A 13,971-nucleotide genomic window follows, 5' to 3' on the forward strand; every position below is an offset into this window, starting at 1 on the left:
TTATTTATAAAAGGACGGCCCCCTTCATTTCTGTGTGAGGATTGTCCGGGAACAGCGCTGAGATTTAATTGCTCTCCATGTCTCTCAGTGATCTAACTGTTCTCTCCGTGTCTCTCAGTGATCTAACTGTTCTCTCCGTGTCTCTCAGTGATCTAACTGTTCTCTCTGTGTCTCTCAGTGATCTAACTGTTCTCTTCATGTCTCTCAGTGATCTAACTGTTCTCTCCATGTCTCTCAGTGATCTAACTGTTCTCTCAGTGTCTCTCAGTGATCTAACTGCTCTCTCTGTGTCTCTCAGTGATCTAACTGTTCTCTCCATGTCTCTCAGTGATCTAACTGTTCTCTTCATGTCTCTCAGTGATCTAACTGTTCTCTCCATGTCTCTCAGTGATCTAACTGTTCTCTCCATGTCTCTGTGATCTAACTGTTCTCTCAGTGTCTCTCAGTTATCTAACTGCTCTCTCTGTGTCTCTCAGTGATCTAACTGTTCTCTCTGTGTCTCTCAGTGATCTAACTGCTCTCTCTGTGTCTCTCAGTGATCTAACTGTTCTCTCAGTGTCTCTCAGTGATCTAACTGATCTCTCCGTGTCTCTCAGTGATCTAACTGTTCTCTCCGTGTCTCTCAGTGATCTAACTGCTCTCTCCTTATTTTTTTTGTATTCATTTATGGGATGTGGGCTTCGCTGGCTGGGCCAGCATTTATTACCCATCCCTACTTGCCCCTTGAGAAGGTGGTGGTGAGCTGCCTTCTTGAATCGCTGCAGTCCATGTGGTGTAGGCACACCCACAGTGCTGTTAGGGAGGGAGTTCCAGGATTTTGACCCAGCGACAGTGAAGGAACGGTGATATATTTCCAAGTCAGGATAGTGAGTGGCTTGGAGGGGAACTTCCAGGTGGTGGTGTTCCCATGTGTCTGCTGCCCTTGTCCTTCTACATGGTAGCAGTCATGGATTTGGAAGGTGCTGTCTAAGGAGCCTTGGTGAATTCCTGCAGAATATCTCTCAGGACTTCTGTTGACTGAAGTTTGTGACCTACTGTTGCCTCTATTTTATGTCCCTTTCTTCAGTAAATGCTGCCTGTGTAAAAATCTAAAGATTGTAACAATGGAAAACAGGCAGCAACAGAGACAAGATAGAGATGTCTTAGGTTTGCACCAAGTAGAACATCCTCATTTAAACCTAACCATGGGACAGGGGGGCTTGGTGTCTAAAACTTTAATTTTAGTTTTTACAGTAGCATTCAGGAGTTCTGACATCACTAGATGTTTTGGGGCGTTATTAGTACAACCATGTTAAGCTAATGTCACTTCTCAGCTCTAATATCTGCAAAAATTATAAACTGGGTTTTACACACCCCCCCCTTGCGGGTGTGATTTCAGTGGGAGGGTGACCAGCCCATCGCCTTCCCACCCATCTCCGGCCCCCATAGTACAGGGGGCTGGTAAGGCGCCCGCTAGACCACCTGCCCATAGGCCAGTTGGGGCCCTTAACTGTCCACATTGGGCACTTGAAGGTCTAAGTCTGCCTCTGCCACTGGCTGGCAAAAGGTGGACCAGAATGGACGGGCCCTCTTTTCACCAAGCTTGGTGAAAGGGAGAGAAGAAAGGGGGTTACCTCGATTTGGGGCGTGGGAGGAGGGGGTACCCTGTGTGCATCGGGGGACACCCTGTCCCACCCACCTACCCACCCACCCAGGATATTAAACCCCCCCCCCCACCTCCATGCGGAAACCCTTCCATGTGGAACCCACCCCATTTTCATCCCATTGATTTCTACGATGGGAGTGTGATCTGCTCCCATGTCGTGTACTGCAGCTTGCCGTAGTCATGTGACCTGAGTCATGTGACCTCTAATGTCATTCCCTTGTGAGTGAAGGATTCAGGCGGAAGCCATTTTATCCCCCACATGGAACACATTGGAATAAGAATATTTTCAGGTCCATGACATTGATCAGGACCCAAGGGTCTGCCATCAATGTGAAATGTTGACTCTGTCTCTCTCTCTCTCACACAGGCGCTGCCAGACCTGTGAGCATTTCCAGCGTTTTCTGTTTATATTTCAGGTTTCCAGCACCCAACAAGATCTTGCATTTATATAGCACCTTAATGTGGGAAATCTTTCCAAGGCATTTTATAGACAAAATAAAAACTGACACTGAGACCAGGAAGGGCAGCTGATCAAAAGCTTGGTCACACAGTAGGGTTTTCCGGAAAGATTTCAAGGGGGAAGGAATATTGGAGAGGTGTAGGGAAGGAATTCCAGAACTTAGGGCTAAGGCAGCTGAAGGCACAATCTCTTCAAAGAGTTAATGTCTCTGTCCAAAGGATAGAGAGAGGAATTTCGGATGAGTGCATTTTGACCCTGTCTGTTTATATTTGCACAACTTCATTCCAATAAATTATTTTGTGATAGAAATTTCTGGTTTAATTACTTTGGGTAGAAACGTAAAGATTTCATTGATTTCAGTTCTTGTTGGAAAACTCAATTGTAATTCCATTAAAGTCAACTTCTCCGCTCTTGTGGATTTTCTGTCTGGAAGCTGGTAACTTCTTAATAACGGCAGCTATCTTGCTGTCAGCATCTCAGCTTGGAGGCTACTCTTTAGAGGGTAGCGCCTCCAACAGCCTTGACCCTAAGCTCTAAAATGGCCTCTCTAAACCTCCCTGACTCGCTATCTTCTCACTCCTCGAAAGTGCCAAAGGTTCATCTGTCCAAATATCTCCTTATGTGTAGGTGTCAAGTTTTGTTTGATGACACTGTGGTGCGACATTTTGCTGTATTAAAGGTGCTACATAAACGCAAGTTGTTGGGGTTTAGACAATGGGGATGATTTTAATTCCTGATAGATAGCGCCTGCCCAGCGTATGTTCTGGCCAGTGGGAGGTCCAAGCATCTTGATGCACTCCTTCCACTCCCAACCTCACCCACAAAAATAGTTACTTACTGTGGGGGGGTGGGGGGGCGTGATTTGAGACAACATTCCATAAATTCTACAGCTCTTGGGGTGAAAGGGATCAAAGGGTATGGGGAGAAAGTGGGAGAGGGCTATTGAGTTGGAGGATCAGCCATGATCATAATGAATGGTGGAGCAGGCTCAAAGGGCTGAATGGCCTATTCCTGCTCCTGGTTTCTATGTTTCTATAGCCATTCCTTTAAGATGCTCTGGTGAGGTCACCTGGTACGACAGGTCGAGTAGGCAAGGCGCACGCTTTGCCAACCCAGCCCTCAGGATCGCGATTGGGATCCTACATGCGCCGCAGGAGAGGGACGGGTTGCTCATTGCGAGCAGTCAGCTTCAGATGGACACCTGAAGCAGAACGTTGAAGCCCGCCTGCCCCGAGCGGGTGTGAAATAGTGCGCGGTGATGTGGGGCGAGTGTCCTGATGTCATTGCGCACTCTCGCGATCTTTCAGTCGGTGGGGGTGGGGGGTGGGGGGCACACACAGGGGAGGGAGCAGCGCGCCCACCGACAATTCCGAGGCCTATCAAGGCCCTTAAACAAGGGATTAATTTGTATTTTTCGCGGCCCGCTTGGTTTGCAGGCTAGCGAAAAGCCCCAGGTGGCCCTTGCATTTTTTATACGCAACCTCATCCATGGGCTGTTGACTGGCCACCCAGCATGAATTTGCGGTCAGAGCCCGATTGCGGGTGGAGGTCCATCTCACAGCCACTCCCCGGCCTGCTGGCTGCTCCTGTCGGGCCAGGGGAAGGTCCTGCCCCTGGACTGGCTTCGTGGCTTCACTGGGAAAGAATAGGGCAGGAAGGGTGGCGCAGGAATTGCAGCACTCCAATGTTAGTGCCACTGCAGCTGGGTGGACAGAGTTAAAATTGGCCCAAATGAGGTTTGGAGACCTACCCTCGGCTGAGGCTTGTGCGTTACTGTGGGATTCCTGCTTCGTCCAAAGGTGGTGTCTTTACAATAGGATTTTCAAATGAGCTCCCACCTGCTTGTTCAGGTAAAAGTTAACCAGCCTGTGACAGTCTCCAGAGAAGAGTTGGCAGTTTATTTGATGCCTTGGCTAACATTCATCCCTTAACCAACATCACCAAAAGAGAACACATTAATGGTCATCCCTCCCTTTTTGTTCTATAGGATAATAGAATGAGAGAATGGTTATAGCACTGAAGAATGCCATTCGGCCCATTGTGTCGCTGCTGGACCTCTGAATTAGCAATTCACCTAGTGCCACTCCCCTGCATTTTCCCCACAGCCCTGCATATCATTTCTTTTCAGATAATGATCCAGTTCCCTTTTGAAACCTCAGCTGATCTTGCCTCTAGCGCACTCTCAGGCAGCGCATTCCACATCCTAACCACTCGCTGCATGAAAACGTTTCTCCTCATGGCGCCATTGCTTCTTTTGACAATCACCTTAAATCTGTGCTCTCCGGCTCTCCGTCCTTCCACCAATGGGAACAGCTTCTCCCCGTCTACTCTGCCCAGACCCTTGTGATGTTGAACACCTCTATCGAATCTCCTCTCAACCTTCTCTTCTCCAAGGAAAACAGCCCCAGCTTCTCCAATATATCTACGTCGCTGACGTTCCTCGTCCCTGGAACCATTCTCGTAACCTTTCCCTCACCCTCTCCAATAGTTTCCCATCCTTCCTAAAGTGGAGTGCCCAGAACTGGGTACAATACTTCAGTTGAGGCTGAACCTAATACAGGTTTAACACCGACTTCCTTGTTTTTGTACTCTGTCTTTGTTGAGATAGCCATTTTTGAGGTGTGGGGTTGGAGAGAGGAAGGAGTGGGAACCAGCGTTGTGTTTATAGGGAAGCAGCACTGACAGGACAGCATTGAACATTGCAGACAGTAAAAATTGCGATATAAAATTATCACTTTCTTCTTGAAGGAACTGATAATCCTTTAAGGCATTCAGGAGGGCATGAAACGGTTAACTAAATAGAAACAGGGAAACAGCAGGAGAACGACACTGACTCATAATGCTCATTCGGAGAGCCGGTGCAGAAATGATGGGCCAAGTGGCCTCCTTCTGCACTGTAACAATTCTGTAATTCTGTAATGCTTCTATCACAGGTTTAACAAATGTCAATCACCAAATTCAATGATTGACGCAAGTGTTTTGTAAGCATTGAACTAAAAGCTCCCCCCCCCCCCACCTAAAAATCCTATTTGTTCATTCATGGTGATATCAGTCCCTTATTCCAAATCCCCATCCTCTGAAGTTGACTTTTGCTGTTGAGGGAAAGAACAGGAGGATTTATTTTGGGCCAAAGTCTCCCCCTTACACGTATTATTTTAACCGCACGTTCCCCGGCCCTGCGCTAAAATTAGCCTCAAATAATATCACAAACAAGCAGGAACGGCTTCTGAATGACAACGTTACTGCTGGAAGCAGGAGAAGCATTTCCTGCAGCAGATTGAGCTCAGGGAGTCTCTGCAGAGTTCATAGAGGATATCGCATGCTGGGAATTAAACGAGTGCGGATGTGTCGCGAGTGTGAAAGATTGAAAAACTCGCAAGAGATGCAGCCTTGCTGGAATTATAGCAGGCTGCGGCATGAGTGAGATTTCAGCTTTCTTTTTTCAAAAAAAAAAGAAATCCCGTTTGTTATAAAGCTTTGTTCTTCATTCATTTGAGAGGAGGGATATATCCTTTGAACCTCCCTCCTAAACTTTGTCTGCTCGACCAGACCTGGTGAGCGATGAGACTTCCAGGGGTTTTCACTGGCTTCACATTCCCAGCAGCTGCTGCCTGCGCTGTTGCTTCTGTGTCTTAATTACCGTCAGCCTCCTGCTCCTAGCTTCTTCCTCCTTACCTAACAACGCAGGCATCACCAGGACTGTCAGAAAGTGGCCTAACGCCTGAGGGTTTAACACTCGGTGACCTGCGAACTGGGTCAAGCTGTTTGGTCTTTGCAGCATTGTTCTGGCTTCTAACAGGTCAGACAGTTTTGTCTCCTCATCTCCCTTGGATTACTGCTCGTAACAGTACAGGGAACATTGTAAATATATTTTTTTAAAAAGTAATCCGTGGTATTTCATTGCCGTCGGAAATCAAAGGAAAATTTAACACCCTCGAATTCAGAAGCTGGTTAAAGGGACAAATGCGCTCATTGGCTAGTTAATAACCAAGATTTAAAACCACACAACAGACAGATTTATTTTCTACCTTTTCTTCCAATCCTCTGTCCTTTCTACCCTCCTCCTGTGAAAAGGTTGGTTCTGGTTGGGGCTGATTTCACTGGTGCTCCCTGTGGGGGCTGATTCTACTGGTGGTCCCTGTTTCCCTTTATTTACTCTTTTATGGGATGTGGGCATTGCTCCTCTCTAATCGCCCTTGCACTGAGTGGCATGCTTGGCCAATTAAGAGTCAACCGTGTTGGGCTGGAGTCACATGTAGGGTAGGAGTAGATTTCTCTCCCTGAACCAGATGAGTTTTTATGACAGTTGGTGATAGCTTCATGGTCGCCATTATTGAGACTAGCTTTCGGATCCATTAATCGAATTTAAATTCCAGCGGAATGCCGTGGTGAAATTCGAAACCATGTTGACCTGGGCCTCTGGACTACTAGCCCAGTGACATTACATCCATGCTACCACCTCATCTGCTGTGTTTGGTTCTACTGGGGCCCACACAAACGCTACCCCAGTAGCAAATTACTGACTAGCAGTAACTCAGCATATTGTTACTGCATTCAACGTGAAGCAGGAGAAACTAGATAGCCCCCGGGCGGGAGGGAGTTACCTGCATGCAGTGATAGTGTGTGCTCTTCCCATTGAGGTGGCAGCCATGGTAGTAGACACTGCAGTCATCCAAGGGGCTGAACCTCATGAAACCATGTTGCAGGGAGTTATCCCTCTTCTTGTGCATGTTGTAGTGTCGAATCACATCCTGTTTACTGGTAAATCTCTGTCGGGAAAACAAAAAGGAGTCAGGATAACAGATTCTTGTTAGATAAAGGTCACTCATAAGTGGCGAGGGAATCAAGCGATAGGAAGCGAGGGCAGCAGAATGGAGCTGAGATGCAGGTCAGCTGTGATCGAACTGAATTGCGGAGGGGCTGAATGGCCTCCCACTGATCCTGATGTCCACCAGACCCCTTTTTAATCTACCCAGGCCATTCCAGGTCACAGACAGATCGATGCCACGTATTGTGCCTTGCAGCTGCCATCTGAGCACTGCTGGCATTGATTATTGCACCAACTGTTGAAATTGTAACTTATAAGGGAGGAGCCACAGTTTTATGGTGACCGAATAAGTCAAACCCCAGCACTACTACATGGGAGTCACAATCTACAGTTCATTCAGTTAGAGCCAGTGGTTTATGGCCAATGAGTAATTAGTCTAATTCTGTTTTCTGAGATATTTCCGGGACATGGGGACAATTCCGGGGGTAGCATGTTGTAATTTGGGAATAATGTTCCATGACTTGGGAATTAAATTCTGTGATTCTTCCTCTCTCTTTCCATGAGAATGACAGACCATTGGCCTTCCCTCTGCTCGATTATTCTGTTGCTGACCCATCGGGTCAAATTCATATTTAAGATTCAGTTCGTTACGCATTGTGTCAACCCTCATTCTCTCTTCAGTCATTTCTTGCTCCAAGTGAGGGGAGCGATTGACTCCCTGCCTTGGGTAAAAGAAGGGAATTATCGTAGAATCACCGGTTTATCTTCATCTTCCAGCACAGGAAGAGGGCATTCGGCCCATCGTGCCTGTGCCAGCTCTTTAAAAGATTAGTCCCATTTCACCCCTCGTTCCCCAGAGCCCTGCAAATTTTTCCAGTTCAAGTACTTGCCCAATTTGCTTTTGAAAGCGAATTATTGAATCTGCTTCCACCGCCCTTTCTGATCTTAACTTAATGCATTAAAAAACATTCTCAGCAGATTGCTGGCTCCATGAAAGCTATTTTAAATACCTGTTTGCAAATTCTTTACGATAAATTTCACTGTCAGGGATGGGGTGGACTCCTAGAATCCAGGGAGAGGCGTGTCTCCTCGTCACTCGCTCACTTTCCATTTGATTCCTCATTTTTCTGCATCGTTTGAGGTGATACTATTAATTCTGACATTTTTCAGGATTTAATTCCCTCTACTCAGGGATCAATAGTGCGCGAGATACCTAGAAGTTGTTCACTCCAACTGTGTCCTGGCGCAGCATTTTTTTAATTCTTTCACAGGATGTGGGTATCGCTGGCTGGGCCAGCATTTACTGCCCGTCCCTAATTACCCTTGAGAAGGTGCTGGTGAGCCGCCATCTTGAACCGCTGCAGTCCATGCGGTGTAGGTACACCCACGGCGCTGTTAGGGAGGGAGTTCCAGGATTTTGACCCAGCGACAGTGAAGGAACGGCCGATATATTTCCAAGTCAGGATGGTGAGTGACTTGAAGGGGAACTTGCAGGCCAAGGTCTGTCTGGGGCAACAGTAAAGGTGGGGGGGGGGTGGGGGGAGGGAAATCCGACCTTGGGTGTTAACACCAAGTGAAAATATCGAGTAAATTATAGACAGCCAAGACCTTAGAGAGCGGCAGTTTGAAACACAGAAACCCCCAGCAGAAACACTGAACTCCCTTTATAGTCCCTCTTTATACCACAGATAGGGGATAGAATATCTGTGTGCCAGCTATTAGGTAACACTTTACAGTTGTCAAAGTGTATCCCTTATGTCATAACAGTTTGCTTGTAAAAGCTTAACTGCTTTTAATGTTTTCATAATTTAAAGTCCATTTCAAGCCTTAAGTGTCAGTTGTGGCATTTCTTCTGCTGACTCACTTGATTTTACTTTGTAGGAAGAAAGTGTTTTTCTTTAAGCCTCGCCTTCTAAATAATGAGCTCCCTCTTGCCCGTGTTCTATTCCTCCTCGAGCACATGGTTCCCAGGCCTCTGCCAACGCTACTGTGAAGGTGAAAGGTGCATCAGGCCAACCGCAGACAGAGATCTGCCTCTCACCTTCCCTCTTGCCCTGGGAGGGGCCCAATATCAGATGCTCTGGAGCTGGGACTGAGGTCAGGAATCAGAGCGAATGATTTCTCTGTTAAGTCCCAGGAGAGCGCATGGATTTCAGATGGAGTGGTGAGTGTGTGTATATATAAAGAAAAAATATTGAATTAAATAATGGGGTCTTTAGCTAATCCAGCATCATTTGTGTGTTTATAAATCTGCAGGGTAAGGTTTAATATTTTTGACTAGTTTACACTGATTCAGTCTCACCCATGGGACTAGTTGAATGCAAGAGTAGGGACAATGGGACTGCAGTTTTATTCCACTCGTCAGTCACATCTTCATTATTCCAGAAGTGGTTTCTGAAGTGCTGCCCATTGTTTATCCTGCTCTCTCCCTCTTTGAAAGCTATTCATTTCACAGAAGTCACCTAACTCTTTATTCAAGCTATATGGAAGGGCAGGTGTATAAATCGGAATGTCTGTGAAAATTTGCCACAGGAATCAAGACAATCCACCTCAACCCACACGCATACACACATGCGCACATGCATGCACACATACACGCAAACACGCATGCACATGCACACACACACACATGCGCACATGCATGCACATGCACGGACACTCAAGCATATGCACACACGCATGCATATGCACATGCATCCACACATGTCACACACATGCATGCATATACACGCACGCACACAAGCATACACACACGCAGACACATGCACAAACATGCACACACACACACATGCACAAACACACACACACATGCACACGCACACAATGCTGTGACTTGGCTGTTGATTTAGACTTGCAAAGCTGCAAAATGTCTTACACAAGAAGAATAAATCCAAATTGTTACTAATGGTACAAGAACTGTCTGTAGGTTAAAATCACAGTGTGCAATATTGAAGGAATGTTGAGGCCTTTGAATGAAGTTATTTTGACTGCCACTTTAACAAAGCTATTAACCTCTTGATTTCAGATTATTTAATACTATGGATCAAACAGATTTTGTTGCCAATTTCAGCTCTTTACTGTCAGGGCATTTTGACACAGCCTCTCAGATATCCATCGCCACCCCACCCAAACCCGCGCACCCTAGTTTATTGCTTGAAGCCTGTTTTTTTGTTCTCCTTCAATGATGCTGTGAGGTTTTGCACCAGGGATGGTATGAATAGTGAATAAGGATCCAGTTCAAGACATAATTTCAAAGGACGTTCTGGACCAAATACTTCTTCCCAGTTTGATCTTTATGGCCAGATTTTCTCCCCTCTCCTCCTGGAGGCGATTCATTCGACTGTGACCGAGGGTACCTCGACCTTGCTTGATTCTGCTCTAACATCAGAATCGAGGAGCAAGATCCTTTCTGTCTTTAACCCAGAACTGAGATCAACCAACTCAACACAGGCCAGGAATTGTACCCTAAGTATATATGCTTCAATCACTATAAATAACGTTGGGTAAATACCAAAGCGAGAGACACCAATGTCTCCCATTTTAATACCTGACTGAATACAGAGCAGTATTAAATCTCGGTTTATTGCAGCACGTTCAAGGAGAATTGCTGTCTTACCGACATCATTTAATTCGGGCTCAGTCTTGACTTGCTGCAAGAATTGCAGCAGATTTCAGAAGTACAATGGAAGATGACAGAGTGAGAACATCAGAGGAGAAAATTCAACAGAAGTCACAGAGAGCGTGGGCGAGAGAGAACGAATGAGAGAGAGAATGAGTGAAAGAGAGAACGAATGAGAGAGAGAATGAGTGAAAGAGAGAACGAATGAGAGAAGGATAAAGAGCATGAGAGAGAAGGAATGGAAGAGAGAGACAGAACGATAGGGACAGAGAGATTGAGACACAAAGAATGGGAGAGAGAGAGGAACAGACAGAATGAGAGAAAGAATGGGAGAGATAGAGAGAGAATGAGAGAGAAAGATAGTATGAGACAGAACGAGAGAATACTAGAGAAAGAAAGAGACAGAGAGAGGAGGGGAGAGAGAGAATGAGAAAACAAGAGCAAGAGAGGGAGAAAATGAGAGGGACTGAAAGAATGCATGATGAGGAGAATGAGAGAAAGAGAAAGAGTGAGGAGGCTCTGATTTCGAACATTCCCAATAATTTTGTCCTGCGTTCAGATTTATCTCAGCCCCAGAATTTAGTCAATATTTAATTTTATTTTTTTTAATTCATTCTGCAAGGTGAGGGACGATGCTTCACTAAAATGGCAACAGATGGTGAGACTGACGCTGGCAGCAGTAAACAAGGATCATAGCCAGCTGGCACTAACGCAATGATTTTTAATGGAAAGAAAAAGCCCCCATGTGATAGAAATCACAGTACTATTATCAACAATAAATAAAAGCTGCAAGATATTACAGGAGGTAAATCTGGTTTGCACTTTTTTTTTCAGAGATTGATTAATTTATTTTGTTCTTGCACATGTTAAGCGCTGGGTGGAAAAATGAGTTAAATGGAATTGTAAATACAGCACAGGGGCCAGTGAAACTGAGCCCTGAGCCCATCCAACTGCTGCTCAGGCCAACCTGTTCAAACGACGCTAGTGCACCAGGCATTGTGGAAAGACTCGGATCCCTGGGATACCCCCTCCCGCCAATGGACCCCTGGCAATGATCATTCCACCACAGACATTCAGAAAGGGCCGGGGGGGCACCCGGAAAGAAAGAAACTGTAAAATCTGGAAAATAGGAGCACTGTTTTTTTTTCCCTTCTGAGCATTGCCCTGGCTCAACTCCTACCACCCAACCTCCGTGAAATACTCACGGGGACCGGGGAGCTGCAGGAAGCCCTTGAGGAGCTGGAGAAATCCTAGCGGGTCGTTCTGCCTTTGGGTGTCAGCGATAGCAGATCAGCCGCCCAACGGGCATCTCTCTCTCCCCATTTTTTAACTCCTTGGGTTTTGCCTGCTCTAAGTTAAAACTGGCCTTTGCAGCTGGAGGTGGGTGGGAAGTTATGGGGGGGGGGGGGGGTCATCCCTTCTACAGGGTGGGCCTGTGGCTGCTGCTGTACTCAGGCGAGCAGGGAGGGCTTCTAGGCCTACCTGGAGTACTGGATCCTGCTGCTTGGAAGACCACCTCCAGGCAGCTGAACTGTCCCCCCCCAACCCCCCCCCCCCCCACCCACCACCTCCAGGAAGCTGGAGGCCGACTGGAAAATCCCCATGAGAGGCCTTTAATTGTGTCAAAATGGCCAAAGGGTGGACGGAGCCAGGGAATTGGCAGTGTGCCAGCCAACAGCACCAATTTTGGTGTCCACCCATCTCCACCCAGGTGGGGCCTCCAAATCCTGCTCATGATGTTTCACAGGATTTGATGTAGAAATAAATGGCAATTTATCCATTGGGCAGACGTAAAGTTAGCTGGAGCGTTGGTGTTTCTCTGAAATACAGGCTGAAGAGCTCGGAGGTGAGTGAGATGTTGCAGCATCACCCCTGGGGTGGGAGGATGTATTTACAGACAGAGGCCATTATAAAATTGGACTAATAATGGAAAACGTTATCACAAAGCGGTGGCAAAGACATGGCAACAGGAAGTAAGATTTTGTTGCTCAGGAAGTGCACGTTTAATATGTTACAGGCTCCATGTTTTACTATTTTGTATTACCATCTTTTATGCCTCCATGTTTTACTATTTTCAGTTCAAATCCTTTTAACATAAATTTATATTTGAATATTTTAGATGGTTCCACATAGATAACAGCACTAAAAATGGGACATCTGGATTCAGACTATTTTCTCCTAAATTTAAAAGTAACAATTTCTTGCTTTCAAAATACATTGGGCTGAATTTTGCCGTCGGTGAGCAGGGGGCGGGGCCCGCTCACCGACACGTAAAATAACGCGGGGTTCCCCCCAGTGTCATCCCGCCCCATTTAAATTTTCAGGAAGGCGGGTGGACAGCGAAATCAGCTGTGGGCCCGCGGACCTGTCAATGGCCAATTGAAGCCACTGACGGGATCATTAAAACAATTAAAGGAACTGCCCGTCCAACCTTAAAGCTGGTGGGCAGGCCAGGAGCCCCTGTGGGCAATAGAAAAAACATGAAACCTCATCCACCAGCGGGATGAGGCTTCATGTAGGGATTTAAAAAGTTGAATAAAGTTTTAGTGAAATTTATTAACGTGTCCCATCTCGTGTGACATTGTCACATGAGGGGGACATGTTAAGGATTTTTTTTTCTATTTTTAATGTTTATACAACTGTCAGTGATCTCCCTGAGGCTGCACTTAGCCTCAGGGTGATGTGTGCTCTTTTGTGCACATGCGTGAAAGAGCACACTCTCGCTTTTGGGGAATCCCCCCCCGCCCCCACGTACAGGGAGTGCATAGCGCTTCCCGGTGGATGTCACGCCTTAATTGGCCCACCCATGTAAAACAGCGGCAGGGCCCGCTTCTCCGGCGGGGATCAGCTCCCCGCCCGCCAGAGATTGGGTCAGGCCCACCCACCCGATAAGCAGAAAACTCTGCCCAGGGTCTTCAGAAACAAATTACCCAACAGTTGTGTGCATGTTAAAATATAATTTTTTAAAAATTCAAAATAAATTGCGTTCATTTTTGACAAAGAAAATTAATATTCTAGGGTCAAAATGTAACAGTCTGGTTTTTCTGATTGGCCCCGTCTTGGCCCCAATGACAACCCCATAATGTTTTCCCAATTTTACAGGTTAGGAGTGGTGATTTTAGCTTGTGGACGCTTAATGTGTTTATGGGACTTTTAAAATGAAAGGGTCAGTACCCCTTAGAACAGCAAGAATGTCCCATTCCCAGAAAAATACCAATGTTCATGGCAAGAATTTCTGTTCAGCGCTCCCCAATTTATGATCTTCCAATCATTCACACGTTCATTCATCCGAACAGGAGTCGTACCATTTTGTGGCGTGTGCTCCTGCTATGAACCAGAAATCAAAAACTTCCCAGTGACCTTTAGCTTAAACTAATTATGAATCATTAAGCAGTTGCCATTTCATAATACACCCAAGTATATTTTTGTGGGCGGTTTTCCACATGAGGGGCTGTTTCACTTCACGACACCGATCTGCC

The 13,971-nt window shown here is 46.3% G+C and overlaps 1 protein-coding gene across 1 annotated transcript in view; it reads right to left on the minus strand.

The window, feature by feature from the left end:
* Positions 1 to 13,971, minus strand: part of casz1 (castor zinc finger 1) — a 383,715-nt gene that overhangs the window by 56,309 nt on the left and 313,435 nt on the right. Inside the window, exon 12 of the mRNA XM_041206599.1 lies at positions 6,710 to 6,874. Within this exon, the coding sequence (XP_041062533.1) occupies positions 6,710 to 6,874 (165 nt within the window). The remainder of the gene's footprint in view (positions 1 to 6,709; positions 6,875 to 13,971) is intronic.

This window comes from Carcharodon carcharias, chromosome 15 (genome assembly GCF_017639515.1).
Source record: "Carcharodon carcharias isolate sCarCar2 chromosome 15, sCarCar2.pri, whole genome shotgun sequence".
Classification (NCBI taxonomy): Eukaryota; Metazoa; Chordata; class Chondrichthyes; order Lamniformes; family Lamnidae; genus Carcharodon; species Carcharodon carcharias.